Consider the following 21,369-nt stretch of genomic DNA (forward strand, 5'->3'; position numbering starts at 1 on the left):
ATTATCGCATAATAATTTAATTTAAAATATCGATATTTTGGGCATTTTTCGAAAAAAAATCACTATTTATTATAGGGATTTTTTTCCAAAATAAAAAAATGTCTACCTTTTTTTTTTTTTTTTTTTTTTTTTTTGAGAAAAAAAATCCTGTAGGCGCGCCTATAGGGACTTTTTTTTTTTAATTGAAAAATGTCTACCTTTTTATTTTTTTTTTACAAAACTGGTTAATATGGCTCTATAAAATTATATAAAGCAATAATATGCGCATATATAGCCATATTATCTCATAATAATTGAATTTTAAAAACTTGATATTTTTACCCTGTGTACAGGATATCATAATTGACATGCACATAATCGTATAATGGGTTTTGCTCGTGTTACCTCAACATATTTTAAATTGTCTATATGTTGTGATTTTTCGAACAATTTTCAACAAATATTTATATTTTGACATAACTGGTTAGGATATCATAATTCGAAAAACAATCCCTGTACTATAGCAGAGACATTTTTGAAAAATAGGCAACTTTTGATCCTTTTACATTTTTAGTTACTGTGCATGTTACCTCAACATATTTTAAATTGTCTATATTTTTCCAATTTTCATGAAAAAATCCTTGTAGAAATTGTCCAAAAATAACCATATTTTGACGTAAAGGTAGGATGTCATAATTGACATTCACATAATCGTATAATGTTTTCTGCGCATGTTACCTCAACATATTTTGCCTAGGCCTATATTTTGCGAACTACGTATAGTACAGAGAAAATTGCTAAAAAATAGCCAAATTTTGACCCTTTAGTATTTTGTCATAACTGGGTAGGATATCATAATTGACATGTGCTGTGTTCTTCGCATGTTACCTAAACGTATTTTAAAATGTCAATACTTTGGCATTTTTCGAGAAAAAAAAATTACGCAAGAATGAAACTTTTGAGACGGTGCTTTAGGAAAATGTTAAAATGTAATACACATGATACTACACAGAAGGCACAAGGCGAAGAAAATAATGAATAATGAAAAAAGTATATTTGAATGGCAGATGGCAAGATTTCATGCCGTAAAAGTTTTTAAACGCATAAACATATTTCTAATTTAAGCATCTATTCCTTCTGTTGACAAGAGTGGCCGAGTTTCTTCATCTTCAAATCGACATGATTTCTGTGTCTTGACTAACGCTGGCAGAGATTTCTCTTCAGGAATATATAGTTGTTTCCAGGACACAAATGTCATAATCTCCAAAGACAAAATAATGTATTGTTAATTTCTAAAATAAGGTAAACTTATGGATATGGTTCCACTACTAAATACATAAATCAGTAGAGTATTCTTCTTTTTGTAAAATTAAGATTCCATACTCCTCATGAAAATTAAACAATTCCTCAAAACCATCATTTTCAATCAATTTACAAGTCTACTTTTATATCCCAATAGGAATAATATAATGAATGAAAAAAACCTTTCCAAAGGTGAATGTAAATTTAGAATCAACATGTGGAAAAGTTTAATACAAATGATAGTATGTTATACTATACTCACCAAGCATAACACAAGAATTGCAAGTAGAACAGACACCAAAATATATGGTTTATTTAAGGCACCGCCTGACCACAGAGGTCCAATCATGGTTGCTGTGTTACCAACAGCTCTGCGAATACCTTGACCAAATCCTGCAACAATTTATAAAACTTTCTATAGATTATCTACTTTTTGAAAAATGTTACAAGCGATAAAAATATTAATTAAGGATATTCCATATCCTACAATGGCAATATATCTGCCTAGGAGATATAGTGTAGGCCACTATGTAATTTCGTGTCATTTTTTTGTTAAAAGCAAAATTCCAGCTGATTTAGTGTCTTTAGGATGTAAAGTAATAAAAAAAATATGTTGCCATTTTTTTAAAAAAGCTTAAAGGTGTCAAATCCAAGATGGCCACCAATACGTAAAATATCCAATAAATGTACCATATTGGACAAAGTAACACCCATTATGAATAATATTTTAAGTTAAAATTAATGCTATATGGGTTCTCTGCTATATAAAAATTATTATAAACCTATATTCATTAGTATTTTGACATTTTCAATTTCAAAATGGCCGCCATTTTTAAAAAATGGATTAAATTTCTTATTAAAACATGTGCAAGTTATGACGTTGATTGAAATCACAAAATGATAGGCCTATGACAACAACACGGTTATTAACACAAAATGGTGGCCATTTTGAATTTCAAAATGGCCACCATTTTTTAAAAAGGGGTTAAATTTCTTATTAAAACGTGTGTAAGTTAAATTAAATTAGATTGAAATGACACAAAATGATATGCCTACAACAACATGGTGATTAACTAACTCTGCCAAATGAAATATTTCTAATCAGTGCACTGTCTTGAATGCATATATTATGCATGCAATATAGTAAGTTGACCTTCCTTCGTTCTCTACTATTGTATCCATCAAACTTCAACAGACTGATCTGTGATCCCAACAAGCTTTTTCAGAAACAAATTGGCAAAAGTACTGCAATCAATACCTCATTTGACCCCCAAATGCTCATACGTTCTTATATACAGTACTGTACCAGCTGACTATGTGATACGACAAAGAATCTCTATTGGAGTCCTCTTTTACTTTGATAAGTTTGTCACCTGTATTCACCGTCATATATATTTTTTGCCAATATTCATCCTTTTCTTAGGATCCCATAATACAGTTTGCCTTCTACAAAACTTTTACCAATGCCTCAAACATTTTCTGTCCAATGTCATCAGGCCATGACAAACACCTCTGTGAGATTTGCAGCATTCTTCATTAATCAAGATATCATCTCTCTTTAAATGTTGGCTTTCAAACTCATCAACTAGATTTGCCAGCTCTGATGAAATTATTAATTTGTGTTATTCCAATGATACCATGCTCAATGACCTTGATCAATTGATGTAAATCCAGCAATTCCCTTTGTCACACATACATGTCGTCTCATAAATTCCAATATCAGTAATCTGTTGAAAGTGATACAGTGGAAGTAACCGGCCATAGTTCAGGTGGTCATGAGCAAAGAAATATTTTATAAAAGCATGTGTACTTTCCATGTGTGCAGATATCGTTGTCTTGTGTCTCTGACATATATAGGAATAGTTTAACCACATCTCTCTGTATTCAAGTTAATATCTTTATGATCAGCGTTTTTCAAACAAAATGATACGTCACTTAGAATCATTTTCTCTGTCTGAATTATTTAGAGAAAAGTGTCAGAAGTTGTAGAGAGAAAGCAGAGTTTTTAAGATATTTGTGTCACTGTTGTATAGGTAATACAATACAACAAAAGCACTGGCCGCAACACTATTTTCACAATGCTACATGTTTAAAAGCCATATAATTCACCAGGTCGAAATAATTGCTTCTTGATGTCATCTCTGTCCACCTACACTCATCTCGGGCAAGAGTCATCACCAGGCATTATCTTGTATTTCCCTAGTACATGAGTTTTTATACCACAACCATGTGCACTCATCAAACCAGTGTATAATGGTGGTCAACTTTAAGGTACATCTAATGAAATCGGTTGAGATTGTAGAAGATGAGAAGTGGAAGTTAATGCTGCCCATGAAGCTTGTGAATGAGCTGTATCTTTCTTCAAGCTTCTGCCAAAAGTTGACAGGTTGAAAACTTACCAACCATACTGGTGACCATGGCCTTGAAGTTTCAGACATAGAATTACATGGCAATAACGCATTTATTATTGAACACCATATTTATACAGGATTTCACAATCTATATTATAAGTTAGAGAGTTTGTACGTTTGTTTGTTTGTTCGTTATACAAATTTTTGTTACTGCACATAACCTTACATATTGGGTATCAAAATGACCAGAATTGTACCGGGAAAGTTCTAATTTGAACATCATCCGCCATCTAGGATCTAAGTTAAGCTTGGTTCCCACTAGGACGCAATGCAAGGACGTAGACGCAACGCAAACCAGTTGACCAATGACAAGCGACCGTCAAATAAATCCATCGCTTGTGATTGGTCAAATCTCTTACGTTGCGTTACGTCGTTTTGTTGCGTCTCTAGTGGGAACCAAGCATTAGGGGCCAAAATGTGGTCAAAATGGCCCACTTTTCCTCACTTTCGATTTAATTTTGCTTAGGCTAGGGGTAGTAAGCTATCAAATTGACCAGAACTGTGTGGTAGGAAATTGTTATAAAGTATTTTAATTAGCCCTGGAAAGGGGGTGGGGATGTATGCCTGTCACCAAGACCGAAACTGTACTGGGAATGTTTTAAACTACATCTGAAAACAGGTACTGAGGGATTATGAGTTAGTAGTGATGGCTAACATAATTTGTACTGGAAACGTCTTAAACACAATCACCCAGTATCTGGGATGTTTTGGGAGGGAGGAAGAGGGGCGGAAATACTGGCGTAATGAAGTATAACGTAATTGGAATTGTACTAGGAAAAGTTACTACATTTGAACTGTCCATGGGAGGAGTTTGTTTTTGTGGCTGGGATGGTGATAGGAGAAAGAAGGCTGGGGGCCGCAGTATCTAAATTATATATATCAGCCAATATGACACCTATTCATTTACACAGTTTACAACGTACTTAAAACATAGGCCTATCATAGCTATGTATACCCCTAACCCTAAAGTTGAATTGACATTTGTCCTGGGAAGAATTTGTTTTTAAAAAAGAGTGTGGGATGTTATTGAAGAGGGGTGGAGGTTGGCGGGTATAGGGACACTGGGGTCTGAGAAGGCTTTAAACTCATTTAGAAAGCCGCCCTGTGGCGGGTATAATTGCCAGTAAGGTATAAATACACTTGTTTTATATTGTGGTCCTGTCTGAGATACAAACATTGAAATACAAGTTTCACTTTTATGAAAAGAAATGAGATCTATAATTTAGATTTAGAATTAATTGTTGCTGAATATTTGATATCAATGTAAGTTGTTCCATACTTTTACAACTCCGACTTTGAACGATTAGGTAATTCAAGGGTCATAGTAGGGGTATTATATATCTATTATATAGAGAACATTGACAACTTTAGACAGCCTTATATTTAGACAATCCTATGAGAAATGACTATTTTAGAACATTGTGTTGAAACAACAAAAAGTATTTAAATTTATTTTTTAGTGGCGGCCATTTTGAAATCCAAGATGGCCGACAGATTTTCGCTATACATAGTTAAGATTGTATAATGTGTAATACTATCAAAACGGACTTGTTCCACATTCATAATTTGTGTTATTGGTGATATTCTGGTTTTAAATAGGGTTATTTGAGTATTGGCGGCCATCTTGAATTTGGTCCTTTAAATTTCTTTAGAAAAAATGACAACATATTTTTTTTCATTCCTTATATTATCAAGATATGAAATAAAGTCAAAGTTTGCTTTTAACAAAAAATATACACGACATTCATATAAACGACATACCAGCCTACATTAATATTGATAATGGTGTTATCAGCCTACAGTTACAAATGCTGCCTTGGTTGAGGAACATAGTTTAGAGTAATTAAGTAAAAAAAATTGCTTTCCATCTTTGGTAAAACTGACTATTTATGAGGAAAATTAGTGTGCTAGAAGAAAATGTTAAAATGCAATACACATATGAACATAAAATAAGCAATTTTTAGTCGCGTGGACGCCACTCTATAGTTCACTATGTCGGTCGGTCTGTCGGTCTGTCTGTCTGTCGGTCCGGTATCACTATGCGTTTTATCGCTTTCTGACCTTATTTTGATAACAGTTTAATCTAGCTAAGTCAATTTTTCACAGTATATTCCTTATTGCCATGAGTGCGCAGATTTTTGCGTGCGCACTGCGCGTTAAATGTTATTGCGCACTCTTTTTGCCCGATTTCTGTTTTCTTGACTTACTTTTCAACTCGAAATTACGTTATACGAGCACGTCAAAAGTGACTACGCACGTGTAAATTAAAAAAATATTAATGTTTTTAAGCATTTCAACATTTTTAAACATGTTCAGTAATTTCGGTCAGTTGGTAGGTCGGTCGGTCGGTCGGTAAACACTAATGAGCACGCGACTGCAGCCATCTATATGGCCTTGTTTAATCAAATAGTCCCTACAATTGTTGCTGCAGGGAGTACTATTACTACTAATTAATTTAAATACCTTGTATTTTAAGAGGCGTCTTTTTGGAAAATGATGCTATGGATGCCACAGCAATAAATGGAAATCCCAAAGTTTGTATAAAGAGACATGAGATGAACCAAGCAACATTGCCATCAAAATCACCTGAAAATAAATAGAAAAAAAAAGTGTGATGTGCTCATCATTGTGTTTTTTTGTAACATAAAGTTTGATAGTATAGACATATTATTGGTAGTAACTTTAATAATCTATCTGCAATTCTATCTTGAACCTTATAAAGGTTTTGTTTTTGAGAGGACTCTATTATACTACAACAAATATATTTGTATACGTTTTGGCCTATATTGAAAACTCTTCAAATTAAATATATTGTTTATATAATTTAATCACCATTTTATACATTATGATTTATTACATTTAAGGACATCTCATAATGTATAATGTATTAATTCTATAACGAAATAAATAATGTTTATTTGAATTGAACAACTGTGGCATTTACCTGGTATTGCCCTTGGTAAAAAATATAGCAAGATAACTAATGGTAGAATTTCTGTAAGTAACCCAATAATTGATAAAGTTCTATCTTGACAATGTTTGCTCATCCATCGAACAAAGAAATATCCAATAATCAACTGCAGAATATTAATAATATGCAAGTTACATTTAACGACACACATAAGAAATTACACAACAAATAAAAAGAAAAAATGTAAATCCTACCAGGAACATAAATAATCTATTTAGAAAAAAATACTTTCAGTAAGCTGTCAATTATCCAGTAAAACAGTCTTTTGACCAGTTCTTTGATCAAGGAAACCAGAGTATTGAATTTAGTAAACCATTCTTAATTCTAGTAAACTGGTTGTTAAACTGGTTGTTAATCTAGTTAACCGCGGTCTTTATTGGACCAGTTTTTATTGTTGTAAACCAGTTTTTATTCTAGTAAACCAGTCTTTAATCTAGTAACCCAGTCAATAATAATAATAATAATAATAATAATAATAATAATAATAATAATAATAATAATAGTAAACCAGTCATTCTAGTATGCCAGTTTGTATTCCAGAACCAGTGTTTAAACTAGTCTAGTATTCATGTCTTTAATCTAGTAATTCTCTACCTCAAATCCAGCTCCACAGTACAGCAGACTATTTGGTATTTCTCCAAATGAAAGAAATCTTTCTGCAAGTGGCGTGATTGAAGCCTATAAGAAACAATATTTGACATGGTTTTAGCACATTATCTTGGTTTAAAATCAGATCGAGTAAGCTTACACTTAGCGAAGAGTTTATACAGTAGCTCAGGATTTAGTAAGGAGTGGGCTTACAACTACCAGGTGTGGGCTTACAACCACCAGGTGTGGCCTTATATGACAGGATGGCCTTACCGAGTCACAGCAGCCTACATTAAATGTTTCACACTTACCTCAAGAGCTGTTTGGTTGAACAAAAAAACAAACTGAGCAAATAAAATTACTACGATTTCTTCCCTTACCAATTCTAAGCAAAGAAAACAATTGATAGATAAAAATGACCACCAGCAAATAAAAAAAAAAGGAACAAACTGGGAAGTAAATTTCATGAAAGGTTATGAGATGCAAGAATTACAAATAATTTACCATTTATCTTTTGAAAAAATGTCATATCCTTGTATCTCATTTTAAGTATAAGTGAGAATTCCATGTCTTCTTCATTTTTATTCTTTACTTCTTCCTCATTATTTACAGTAACTGTTCCGTAATCTGAACTTTGAACCTCTACGTTTTTATAAACACCATTTGAATTTGAAAACAATTTATTTTCATCAATATCACATCTTGTAGAACGAACTGGTTGCCTTCTCATTTTACCCGATTCTTCAATTCTCTCATACAAATCAGTATTAAGTCTTTTATTAGCCACGCCATTGGTTGATGATTGACCTTTGACCTGTTCATCAACATTTGATTCATCACTGACCAATGGAAGATCGAAGTAAATAAAAATCATTAGTATCTGCAGTAGGATCCACATGATCATCATAAACAACTAAAAAGAAATGAAAAAAAAATTGCTTCAAAATTGTCAATAGTTTCAGGATTTTCTTCTAGCCTCTAATTGTTGGTAATAACATCCACATGTAAATCAGACATAAAATCAATAATCCTTACCCCTGGTGATGTAAAATCATTGACCTCAAATGGGCCAATCTTGAAATCAATCTTAGATAAAAATAAGTTAAATCCAGGACCAAAGACAATTCCAAACTCACGCGAAGCCATGGCCATTGATATCACTGCTGTACGTTTATTGGCGGGTGTGGTTCGTGAAATCTGCGAAAAGATAGTTGCTGTTACGCCTGCACCCACACCTAAAAAGTAAAATAAAGAAACACAATGTAAGTACTGGAATTAAAAGTTCTACATATACAAAAATGAAAAATTATCCGATTTTCAAAAATTGTCAATGAATGTAGAAAATAACAGCTAAAACAAAATTACCTGCTAAGAATCTAGCCGCTAACAAAAAATACTGACTTCTACCAACAAAGTATAAGAAGTTACCTGAAAAAATGTCAAACAAATTATTTTTAAATTATTAAGATTTAAAAATAATATGAACATTGAATTTTATTGAATTATTTAAAAAATGAAGATTTTTTTATTACTAAAAATTGTATTGGAATCTGGTCCATACTTTTAGAAGCAGAATTAAAATTTACAATCTGCAGATTTACATCCATACAGACAAAATAATTGAATTTATTAATTTGACCCAGTTAAGGAATCAAGATCAACAAGTTCTATCTTTTACAAATAATGTAGGGTCGATCACTTATATTTATTTAAGAGAGTTCTTTCACAATACATGTGAGAAAAATAGGTGACATTATTTATTGCAATGTTTGAAGTTTCATCAGCACTAGACATGTTAAACTGGACTCAAGGGTACTGGATTAAAAATAAATTGTCTAACAGTCTGTGACGTTTGATTGTGTTTACAGGTAGAAATGTTTGTTTACTCAGTCTGGAGTCAAAATTAGTGTAGTCTAGACTACGCTCATTCAGACAACTAACTTTGCAGTTTGTCCAAGTTTGTCACCTAGTCAACTTACACAGTCATCCCAGTCTACACAATTAACCAACCCCACTTTGGAATTGAGGAAAGTACCTTATGGAAATGATGTGAAACTTGTTTGTAAAAAAAGGTGCTTGCTTGCTGCAGTTTGCCGAAGTGTGTCAGCTGGACAACATTGTCAAATTTTAGAACATTTTTCTTGCCAAACTAGGAGTTTTCTCATTTTTGCAAACAAATGTTTGCTAACTATAACTTATAGTGTAGACTACACTTAAATTTAGACTATATTTTGCAGTTTGTCACCTGGTCTATTTACACAGTCAAACTTTAGAAAGCTTTTCTCGCCAAACTATGATTTTGCTCACGATTTAAAAGGAAACTTTGGTCTCTGGTTGTCGGTGACTACACAGATAAGTCAAGTTTGGTCTTAATGTGTACTAAAAATGTAATTTCGTATGAAATTACATTTTACACACAATATAAAATGGAGTGAAAATTGTAAGCTTAAATAGTCATGCCTGTTTTTTTACAGACATCTTTGCTCAAAAAGTACCTGTAGGCCTAACTCTTTGTATATTTAATAGTTTTTTTACTATACCGCCCACTATTTCCGGTAACACAAATTTTCAAATTTAAGAATAGATAAAAAAGTTATAAAAAAGAATATTATAATAAAATGTTACAAATAAAGAAAAAAAATGCGCAGAAAACTTACCAACAATTTCAAACATATTTGCAAAAAGAATAAGTGATTTTGTCTTTGATGTTCTGTCCTGCACTATTCCAAATATCGGAGCTGCAACAAGTCCAGCGAAACTGAATGCAGATATAACCATTCCAAGAAAATATTGCGGAGCTCCCAGATCCAAAAGGAATAGGTTCAGTGTTGGAATGATGACAGCTGTAGAAGGAAAAAAAGTCTACAGAGAGAGGTACTGTAAAATATTTGGTATATGGCCTTATATCGATGTTTGATTTATCACCCAATTCATACATAAATAATTCAAAACTTTAACTTATACCGTAGCTTCCCACATTCCTCCTCACTTTAAAAAAGCAAAAATAAGCCTAGCTAGAAGCTAATAGTAGAGTATTATTGTGTCATATGGCACCACTGGGCCCTCGTTTACTGTACCTACCGTATTCAATACCACCAAATAAAAAGATCAACCAACTGGCCACAGTTGTCAGTTTCTTTTTTGTATCCAGCTCCATCTTCAAAATTTTAAATTATGTGTTATTTTAAATATACGTAACAATTTAAAAATAAATTTTGCTTGCCTCTGAAAAGTTGGTGCACCTAGGAAAACAATGGTTAATCTATTGTTTTGTAATAACCAGGGCTACATTGACAAGTGACAACTATGCAAATAGTCAGGAGGTATCTGTGATTACAGATAATGTGCGACTTCAGTGGAGCTACAGTACATGTTACATGTTGGTTGTTTTCTTATAGCCTAAAGCTCTGTCTACACTATCAAACTAACAAAGTGTGATATGCGCAAATATGGTAGTGATATGCCATATATTTATTGATAATTATGTAATCATAATCTGGAAGTGACTGTTATAGTTTATTTGTGTCTTATATAGCAACGAAAGTGAAAGATTGCGATTGCAAATCCTTTTTTTCTATCATCTAAGAGACAAATATGTAACAATATCATGTATATTTGCATGTAATACTACTAGTCAGGTTAAAAGAGTGTGCAATTTGTGGTGAAAGTTGGCAACTTGTCTAAATATCTTAAGTGGGGGGGGGGGGGGGTGGGCTTTATGTGCATGAAACCGACTTAATTTGTTTTTACTAGTAGTAAGGATGTGCTTTCTGAACACATGATTCCATAATTATATTTCTGAACAAATGAAAGGCCAAAATTTAACCAAAATTGTTTAATTGGAAAAAGACATTGCTGCAAGTTATTCTATAGACTTGACAAAATGAATGACTACAGACAAATGAAGGATGACACTGCCTGGAATTTTGTTTCAATGAAACATAAAAATAAATTTGGATTTGGAAAACTAGGGCTCATAATGCTTAAAGCATCTATGCGTGTTACAAACGCTAATGTAGAAAACACCAGCTAATGTAGAACGGTCACCAGCTTATGTAGTAACGAAAATTGCCTCTCAGCTTATGTAGTTACTATCGCAAGCTAATGTAGAAAATGGTATATTTGTTTAAACGAGTCTAAATCATGTGCAATGCATCGATCTTTACTTAGTTATCAGTCTTTCTAATTATTTAGAGATAAAGAGGTAGTGGTCCCTTAAAAAAAGTGGTCACTTACGAGAGGTGTGGTCGTTGAGAGGCGTGGTCGCTTACTAGGGGTGTTCGATTATGAGAAGCGGGCCTTTATGAGAGGGGGCGATCCCTTACGAGAGGTGGTCGATTAGAAGCAGTTCCTTAAACAGAGATGGTTGCTTCCGATGTGTGGTCGTTTTAGAAAGTTGGTTGCTTAGAAGATGTGGAAAAAGAGTGATAGTCATTTTTTAATTTCTATAATCAGCCGTTTTTTAAACAGTACGAGTCAAGGTCAAGGGTCAATAGTACAGAAAAATATATATTTACGTGTTTAATGCAATATTTTAGAATGTTTATAAGGATAATATAATATAATATAAAGCATATAAATGGACAATGACAAATTAAACAGAAAATAAAAATATCTCCAACGATACCAAACAGTACAGTATTTGGTAAAATTGCATGTTGACCTTTTTGACCTTTATTGGTCACGTGATTTGTTTAATTGCGCAATTTCTATGTAACTATGCGTTTATTGATATGGGTGTAATGGAATGAAATGATCAGTATCACATTATTATATAGTATTTTATTTGTATTTATACGTATTGTATGAATTCGTATACGTTTACCGTCTGAGATAAGACACGCGCGCCTGTCTGCACAGCTCCAGATACGCAGATAGAAGGTAAAAATCAGCACTGGTATAAGACAAATTGATCAATTTAATGCAATAATACAGTCAATCTAAAGATAATTGAAGTATTCCTAAAGCAGTAAAATCTACAAACTTACATAAATTGTGCTGACTTTCTCTGATACGTTTTCTTTGACGATTTCGTATCCGCAACTGCTTAACACTCCCTTTGTAAACTTTGTCACAAAAAAAAACTCTTCCACGGTCCATGCACTTAATTTCTATAGATGCACAGTATAATTGTTCTATTGAATTTCCTTTTGAAACCTAATTGTTAGATATTTATCCAGGGTATAAATAACAAAGTACAACAACTAACTACAAATAACGGGAGGAAGACATGATTCGACGTTTTATCTTTATTTGATGATTTGACCATCATCAGGAAATGAACTAAATTTGAAAAGCAGACAATAACTACACGCATAAATATGTAAATGAGGTATGAATAATAATTGTAGCCATACAGGGTATTTCCATGGCTAAGACCTCACCAATTATAATTCCATTTTAATCAATTCTTATATAAAACAGGATAGAAGTTGTTGTGTATTCCGACGTAGGCGAATGCGAATCTAAAAACTCAGATTTGTGAATTAAAAAATACCGTATTTACCCTGCTAGGCCTCAGCTAAGAGGTACAGCGTGGCGGTGAATTGTTCACTCAAATTGTTTACTGGTATTTTCTTAAACACACCTACAATCCTAATACACGCAATACAAAGTATTTCACATCAATTACAGTAGTAATATTCTATTAAGTATCTCACTCAAATTGTATACCGTTAATTGTTCTGGTATTTTTGAAAACACATCTCAATCTGAATACACAATACATGGCGTTATACAATTTATAACTCCATGCACAATACAAGGATTTTGCATCAATTAGCGCAGCGATGCGTATTGTATTGTATTCATATTAGAAAGTATTATTATTGCAACTGTCGAAGACTAGAGGTTTATTTGCCACTTTCTTTTCCATTTTCTAAAACACATTTTATTTAATGAATGCCCTAATACTGTAAAACTATTCAATTTTTGATTCATATAAGTTTAACGTCGGTCAGCTAATAAACCGGGCGCCCAGAAGATTTATTCATGTGAAAAGCCACAAAAGGTCTGATGGTCTGATTATGTAGATATTATGGCCAAGATTCAATAATCAATATTGCTGCCGGGTCCTATCCTGTAAATTTTCCCTTGGGACACCAAATAAGAGGGGTAAAAAAATGGATGTATTCATGTGAAAAGCCACACGGATAAAAGTTGTTGGACATTGTTCCCATATGTGTATACAATGCTAAAACAGCAATGACAGCAATTTTTTTCCTGTAAGTTGCCCGAGACAGTAGCCCCAAGTGACCACTAAAAAATGATGTTATTCATGTCAAGAGCCACACGGCTAATTCCTTTCCATTGTAACTGTTACACATTGGGGTGCACAAAAATATCATTGACAGCAACTTCATCCTGTAAGTTGCCCCAAACAGTAGCCCCAGACAGTAGCCCCAGACAGTAGCCCAGAAATTTCCGTTGGGCCATACAAAATTTAATCACACGAATAGCCACACGGTCAATTCCTTTTTTATTGGTACTGTTACGTCTTGGGATAGACGAAAATACTCATGACAGCAACTTTATTCTGTAAGTTGCCCCATACAGTAGCCCAGAAATGCTCGTTGGGTCCGGGCCTACAAGATTTAATCACACGAAGAGCCACATGGCCAATTCCTTTTTTATCGGAACTGTTACGTTTTGGGATTGACGAAAAATACTCATGACAGCAACTTTATCCTGTAGGTTGCCCCAGAGAGTAGCCCCAGACAGTTGGGTCCGGGCCTTCAAGATTTAATCACACGAAGAGCCACACGGCCAATTTCGTTTTTATTGGAACTTTTATGACTTGAAATATACGAATGTATTCACGACAGGAACTTTATTCTGAACTAAAAAGTGGAGGGAAACACTAAATAAAGAAGTATGGAAAAAGACTGTTGGAATGGCAGATGACAAGATTTCATGCCGTAAAGCTGTTTGAATCAGGAGAAGATTGGCAATATGACGCATAAACATAATATTCCTGGTTTATGCGTCTGTTCCTTCTGTTGACAAGAGTGGCCGAGTTTCTTCATCTTCAAATCGACATGATTTCGGTTTGTTGACGACTAACGATTGCAGAGATTTCTCTTCAGGAATATATAGTTGTTTCCAGGATACAAATGTCATAATCTTCAAGAAGATAAAAGAATGTATTGTTAATTTCTAAAATAAGGTAAAATGATATGGCTCCACTACCAAATACTTAAAACAGTAGAAAATTCTCCTTGAAACGTTGTGTACATTTAAGATACCATACTCCTCTTGAAAATCAAAAAATTCCTCAAAACCATCATTTTCAATCAATTTACAAGTCTACATTTATATCCCAATAGGAATAATATGATGAATGAAAAAATCTTTCCAAACGTGAATGTAAATTTAGAATCAACCTGTGGAAGATTAATACAAATTATAGTATGTTATACTATACTCACCAAGCATAACACAAGAATTGCAAGTAGAACAGACACCAAAATATATGGTTTATTTAAGGCACCGCCTGACCACAGAGGTCCAATGATGGTTGCTGTGTTACCAACAGCTCTGCGAATACCTTGACCAAAGCCTGCAATAATAAATAAAATCTTCGATAGATTACCTATAGGCTACTTTAAAAAAAATGCAAGTCACAAGTTAATTTTTTCAAGAAATGTAAGTTTACAGATAAGGACATCGGCCTATATGATAAAATAATAGATGTTGCGATGTGTGGATGTGAACCACTGGGGACAGTGAAAGAATAAGCAAGAATGAAACTTTTGAGACGGTGCTGGAGGAAAATGTGAAAATGCAATACACATGAACATGAATTGTCACTACAATTGTTGCTACACTACTATTACTACTAATTAATTTAAATACCTTGTATTTTAAGAGGCGTCTTTTTGGAAAATGATGCTATGGATGCCACAGCAATAAATGGAAATCCCAAAATTTGTATAAAGAGACATGAGATGAACCAAGCAACATTGCCATCAAAATCACCTGAAAATAAATAGACATCGTCGTGTTTTTTGTCAAATAAAATTTGATAGTATAGACAGAGCTTTATATTAGTAGTAACTTTATCTGCAATTCTATCTTGAACCTTATAAAGGTTTTGTTTTTGAGAGGACGACTCTATACTTCAAAAAATATATTTGTAAACGTTTTGGCCTATATTGGAAACTCTTCGAATTGAATAAAAAAAAAGGGGGTGGGGATGGAGAATAAAAATAGTATCTGATAGTAAATTATTATTATTATTAGATGGCTTCTCAAAATACAAAATATTATTTTCTTAAATTATACTTCTTGAGTTTTTTGCCTCTTTCAGTTTTTATATAATTTAATCCTTATCTTGGTGAAAAGGGAGGATACTACATTTTCCTCCCCTGAGTTTATAGCCTCTCTACTCGAACACAAATAAGAACACAAATAAGATAGTTTACCAAGAAAATTTTAATCATGTATTTTACCGCCATTTTTCATTTCTACATTTTAATTAACATCGTATCTAAAATTTTAAAAGGTAAAATGTATGGTTAATACTGGATTCTGGCATCTTATTATGTAAATATACCGGTATTTTAAGTACTCTAAACACTTACTTTTAATTGTCACAAATGTACTTACATGTATATGTATATAATATATTCATCAATGAGAATTTAAATAAACGTGAGAAGAACTCACACAAGACAACAACAAAATGTAATCCCCATTTGATACATTATGATTTATTGTATTTTTTTTTCAAAAAGAAAATCTCAGACTTTATAATGTATTCATTTTATAATGAAAGAAATAAATGTTAATTTGAATTGAACAACTAAACAGTGGCACTTACCTGGTATTGCCCTTGGTAAAAAATATAGCAAGATAATTAATGGTAGAATTTCTGTAAGTAACCCAATAATTGATAAAGTTCTATCTTGACAACGTTTGCTCATCCATCGAACAAAGAAATATCCAATAATCAACTGCAGAATATTAATAATATGCAAGTTATATTTAACGACAAACATCAGAAATTACACAACAAAGAAAAAAAATTTAATCCTACCAAGAACAGAAAATAGTCTAATCAGGAAAAAACATTTCCATGTTATGAATGGTGATTGCAGTAGTAAGTCTGTCAATTACTCAGTAAACAGTATTTAATTCAGTAAACCAGTTTTTTAATCAAGGAAACCACAGTGTATTGAATTCAGTAAACCATTCTTAATTCTAGTAAACCGGTTTTTAATCTAGTAAACCGGTCTTTATTAAACCAGTTTTATTCTAGTGAACCAGTCTTTAATCTAGTAACCCAGTCAATAATAATAGTAAACCAGTCATTTTAGTATGCCAGTTTGTAATCCAGTGAACCAGTTATTAATCCAGTAAGCCAGTCTAGTATTACTGTCTTTAATCTAGTAATTCTCTACCTCAAATCCAGCTCCACAGTACAGAAGACTATTTGGTATTTCTCCAAATGAAAGAAATGTTTCTGCAAGTGGAGTGAGTGAAGCCTATAAGAAACAATATTTGACATAATTTTAGCACATTATCTTGGTTTAAGATTAGATCGAGTAAGCTTACACTTAGCGATGAGTTTATACAGTAGCTTAGAATTGAGTAAGGAGTGGGCTTCTTACAACAACCAGGTGTGGGGTTATATCAGGTGTGGCTTACACGACAGGATGGCCTTACCGAGTCACAGCAGCCTACATTAAATGTTTCACACTTACCTCAAGAGCTGTTTGGTTGAACAAAAAAACAAACTGAGCAAATAAAATTACTACGATTTCTTCCCTTATCAATTCTAAGCAAAGAAAACAATTGTTAGATAAAAATGAACACCAGCAAATAAAAAACAGCAACAAACTGGAAAGTAAATTGAAAGGTTATGAGATGCAAGAATTATAAAATAATTTACCATTTATCTTTTGAAAAAATGTCATATCCTTGTATCTTATTTTAAGTATAAGTGAGAATTCCATGTCTTCTTCATTTTTATTCTTTACTTCCTCCTCATTATTCACAGTAACTGTTCCGTAATCTGAACTTTGAACCTCTACGTTTTTATAAACACCATTTGAATTTGAAATCGATTTATTTTCATCAATATCACATCTTGTAGAACGAACTGGTTGCCTTCTCATTTCATCAGATTCTTCAATTCTCTCATACAAATCATTATTTGTAAGTGTTTCATTAGTCACGCCATTGGTTGATGATTGACCTTTAACCTGTTCATCAAAATTTGACTCATCACTGACCAATGGAAGATCGAAGTAAATAAAAATCATTAGTATCTGCAGTAGGATCCACATGATCATCATAAACAACTAAAAAGAAATGAAAAAAAATGGGTTCCAAATTGTCCAAAATTTCAGGATTTTCCTCTAGCCTATAATTGTTGGTAGTAACATGCTCAGGTAAATCAGATATCAAATCAATAATCCTTACCCCTGGTGATGTAAAATCATTGACCTCAAATGGGCCAATCTTGAAATCAATCTTAGATAAAAATAAGTTAAATCCCGGACCGAAAACAATTCCAAATTGACGCGAAGCCATGGCCATTGATATCACTGCTGTACGTTTATTGGCGGGTGTGGTGCGTGAAATCTGCGAAAAGATAGTTGCTGTCACGCCTGCACCCACACCTAAAAAGGATCGATAAACACAGAAACACAATGTAAGGACTGGAATTGAAAGTTCTACAATTACAAAAATGATAATTATCCAATTTTCAAAATTTGACATTAAATGTCCAAAAAAATCAATAAAAACAATACTTTACCTGCTAACAATCTAGCAGCTAACAGAATATACTGACTTCTACCAACAAAGTATAAGAAGTTACCTTAAAAAATATAAAGAAAACAAATTAATATTAAGATTTTAAAATATACGAAAATTGATTTTTATTAAATTACTAAAAATTAATTGGAATCTGTTCCATATTTCCAGAGGAAGCAAACGAAAATTTACAATCCTGTAGATTTCCATCATCCATGCAGACAAAATAATTGAATTTATTATTTTGACCCAGTTAAGGAATCAAGATCAACAAGTCCTATCTTTTACAAATAATGTAGCGTCACTTATATTTATTTAAACGAAATCATTTCACAATACATGTCAGAAAAATAGGTGAACATTATTTATTGCAAATGTTAAATTCATCAGTACTAGATATGTTAAACTGATACAAGTAGCAATGTTTGTTTAGTCAGTCTGGGGTCAAAATTAGTGTTAGAGAGAAAGACTACGCTGACATTCAGACAACTAATTTTGCAGTTTATCCAAGTCCACACAATTAACCATCCCTTATGGAAATGATGTGTAAAAAAAAGAAGTTTCCTCATTTTTGCAAACTAAAGTTTGCTAACTATAACTGTAGTGTAGACTACGCTTAAATTCAGATTATTTTTTTAGGTTTGTCACCTGGTCTATTTACAGTCAAACTTTAGAAAGTTTTTCTTGCCAAACTATGATTTTGCTCACGATTTAAAAAATGAAACTGTTAGGCCCTATCTGATTGTCGTAGACTACACAGATAAGTCAAGTTTGGTCTTAAAGTGTACTAAAAATGTAATTGCATATGAAATTACATTTTCTTTTACACACAACATAAAAGGGAGTGAAAAATTGTAAGGTTCAACAGTCATGCCTGTTTTTTTTTCAGCTAGAAACTACAAATGCAGACATCTTTGCTCAAAAAGTACCCGTAGGTCTAACTATTTGTATATTTAAAAGTTGTTACTATACTGCCCACTATTTCCGGTAATACAAATTTTTAAATGTAATAGATAAAATAGTTATAAAAAAGAATATTATTTTATAATAAAATGTTACAAATAAGAAAAAAAAAATGCGCAGAAAACTTACCACCAATTTCAAACATATTTGCAAAAAGAATAAGTGATTTTGTCTTTGATGTTCTGTCCTGCCATATTCCGAATATTGGAGCTGCAAAAAGTCCAGAGAAACTGAATGCAGATATAACCATTCCAAGGAAATATTGCGGAGCTCCCAGATCCAAAAGGAATAGGTTCAGTGTTGGAATGATGACAGCTGTAGAAAAAAAAATCTACAGGGAAAGGTACTGTAAAATATTTGACTTTCTTTTTATAGGTATTGCCTTTTACCGATGTTTGATTTATCACCCAATGCATACATAAATTATTAAAAGCTTTACCTTATAACGTAGGTTTCTCCAAAATCCCCCTCACTTTATAAAAGCAAAAATAAGCCTAGCTAGAACCTAATAGTAGAGTATTATTATGTCATATGGCACCACTGGGCCCTCGTTTACTGTACCTACCGTATTCAATACCACCAAATAAAAAGATCAACCAACTAGCCACAGTTGTCAGTTTCTTTTTTGTATCCAACTCCATTTTGGAGTGTTATTTTAAATATACGCAACAATTTAAAAATCCCTTTGCTTGCCTTTGAAAAGTTGGTGCACCTAGGAAAACAATGGTTAATCTATTGTTTTGTAATAATCAGGGCTACATTGACAAGTGACAACTATGCAAATAGTCAGGAGGTATCTGTGATTACAGGTAAGATAATGTGCGACTTCAGCGGCGCTTCAGTACATGTTAAATATAACAGTGTAGTCCAATTGGTTGTTTTCTTATAGCCTAAAGCTCTGTCTACACTATCAAACTAGTTTGACAACAAAAGTGTGATGTGCGCAAATATGGTAGTGATATGCCCAAATATGATAGTGATATGACATCATTACATATGGGCACATCATGTCACATAAAGTGTGATAGTGTAGACAGAGCTTAATTGTTATTAGTATCTATATATAAATTTACGTAAGGGCAAAATTCGATAAATCTCGGTTTATTTCTAGAAGTTTTACTCGATGGTATATAAAGTTGGTTCGTACTTTCGGTACTGATTTTAACCATCTGATGTAATCCTGTTTACTAATTAAATGTATTTAGGTAATTAGTTATTGACGATTAAAACGAATTTAGGTTCAACGATTTGCCCCAAATAGGGGTGTTTTCCAATCGTGGTATACACTGTCTCATGAATGTCCATGGAAAAATACCCGCACACAACAATAGGTTGATGCTTCGCATTTTCCTATCTCCTCCTACGATAATTATTTTTAATAGCTGAAAACCGGTTGAACAGCTCGAGTACAGCATCATAATGTTGAAGTGGAGTGAAGTGGTTACTGTTAGATATATAAACAAAATATACAAAGAACATTTATTACTGTGACTGTGGGTAGATTACTGACAGTTGCTTCTCATCAACGTTTGTATTAATTAATAATTATAAAAAATTTAAACGTCGTAGTGGTGTATCGTTATACTTTACTATTTCAATCGACTATAACAGGGACAGTTTTAAAAAAGTATTATAAATCGTAAATGTTTTACTGTGTTTAGTGGTATATTATTGATAGGCCTATAAAACATTTTAAACAATATTTCGTTACTGAGTGGATAGAGAATATATTTAAAAGTTGTTCTTTCCATCCTCTTTCCCATCCCTCAACTCTAATTTTATGTACAAAACACAAATTGGGTTTGTTTAAATGAGTTCAAATAAAAAAATTGAACTCATTTTTAAGACAAGGTCTAATTCCCAGGGTGCTAATTTTACATAAATCATCGTGTCTATTTATTCGTTTCTGTAAACGACAATGTACTATTAGTACAGGGAAATTTTCGAAAAATAGCCGATTTTCGACCCTTTTATTTTTTGACATAAATGGTTACTATTGCAAAATAAACATGCGCAGAGACGAATAATGGGTTCTGCGCATGTTAATTGTGCTATAGTAACCAGTTTTATCGCAAAATAAAAAGGTCGAAAATTGGCCATTTGTTGAAAAAATCCCTTTAATCCCAGGGAAATTTTCGAAAAATGGCCGATTTTCGACCCTTTTATTTTTTGACATAAATGGTTACTATTGCATAATAAACATGCGCAGAACCCGTTATTCGTCTCTGTTTATTATGCTATAGTAACCATTTATGTCAAAAACTGGTTACTATAGCAATAACGAATAATGGGTTCTGCGCATGTCAATTGTGCTATAGTAACCAGTTGTATCGAAAAATAAAAAGGTCGAAAATTTGCCATTTTTACAGGAAAATTTTCGAAAAATGGCCGATT

The 21,369-nt window shown here is 32.7% G+C and overlaps 2 protein-coding genes and 1 long non-coding RNA gene across 3 annotated transcripts; all 3 read right to left on the reverse strand.

Annotated features, from left to right (window-relative positions):
• Nucleotides 1-1,099: 1,099 nt before the first annotated feature.
• LOC140044277 (uncharacterized) lies at nt 1,100-8,403 on the reverse strand. Its single transcript, XM_072088755.1, has 8 exons — nt 8,287-8,403; nt 7,756-8,164; nt 7,563-7,570; nt 7,258-7,341; nt 6,637-6,769; nt 6,156-6,278; nt 1,544-1,674; nt 1,100-1,240 (listed from the first exon to the last, which is right to left on the reverse strand). The coding sequence occupies exons 1-8, from the start codon at nt 8,401-8,403 to the stop codon at nt 1,100-1,102; spliced, it is 1,146 nt and encodes a 381-aa protein (XP_071944856.1).
• Nucleotides 8,404-10,066: 1,663 nt separating this feature from the next.
• On the reverse strand, nt 10,067-12,286 carry LOC140045581 (uncharacterized). Its single transcript, XR_011844599.1, has 3 exons — nt 12,240-12,286; nt 10,333-10,408; nt 10,067-10,094 (listed from the first exon to the last, which is right to left on the reverse strand). It is a non-coding gene; the product is annotated as an uncharacterized lncRNA (long non-coding RNA).
• A 2,293-nt stretch (nt 12,287-14,579) lies between these two features.
• Nucleotides 14,580-19,616, reverse strand: LOC140044278 (uncharacterized). Its single transcript, XM_072088756.1, has 10 exons — nt 19,541-19,616; nt 19,105-19,290; nt 18,014-18,076; nt 17,677-17,876; nt 17,144-17,555; nt 16,956-17,029; nt 16,653-16,736; nt 16,073-16,205; nt 15,106-15,228; nt 14,580-14,809 (listed from the first exon to the last, which is right to left on the reverse strand). The coding sequence occupies exons 1-10, from the start codon at nt 19,614-19,616 to the stop codon at nt 14,664-14,666; spliced, it is 1,497 nt and encodes a 498-aa protein (XP_071944857.1). The 3' UTR covers nt 14,580-14,663.
• Between the last annotated feature and the right edge of the window lie 1,753 nt (nt 19,617-21,369).

This window comes from Antedon mediterranea, chromosome 3 (genome assembly GCF_964355755.1).
Source record: "Antedon mediterranea chromosome 3, ecAntMedi1.1, whole genome shotgun sequence".
NCBI lineage: Eukaryota > Metazoa > Echinodermata > Crinoidea > Comatulida > Antedonidae > Antedon > Antedon mediterranea.

Coding starts and splice junctions, on each gene's coding strand:
- LOC140044277 (XM_072088755.1), bottom strand. CDS start 8,403: ATGGCCATGGCTTCGCGTGAGTTTGGAATTGTCTTTGGTCCTGGATTT. Junction 8,165..8,286: donor ATGATTTTACATCACCAGGG/GTAAGGATTATT, acceptor ATTTCTTTTTAG/TTGTTTATGATGATCATGTG. Junction 6,770..7,257: donor ACTGTGGAGCTGGATTTGAG/GTAGAGAATTAC, acceptor AATATTCTGCAG/TTGATTATTGGATATTTCTT.
- LOC140044278 (XM_072088756.1), bottom strand. CDS start 19,616: ATGGAGTTGGATACAAAAAAGAAACTGACAACTGTGGCTAGTTGGTTG. Junction 19,291..19,540: donor ATTTGGTGGTATTGAATACG/GTAGGTACAGTA, acceptor TTTTTTCTACAG/CTGTCATCATTCCAACACTG. Junction 14,810..15,105: donor GACGCCTCTTAAAATACAAG/GTATTTAAATTA, acceptor TTATTATTGCAG/GCTTTGGTCAAGGTATTCGC.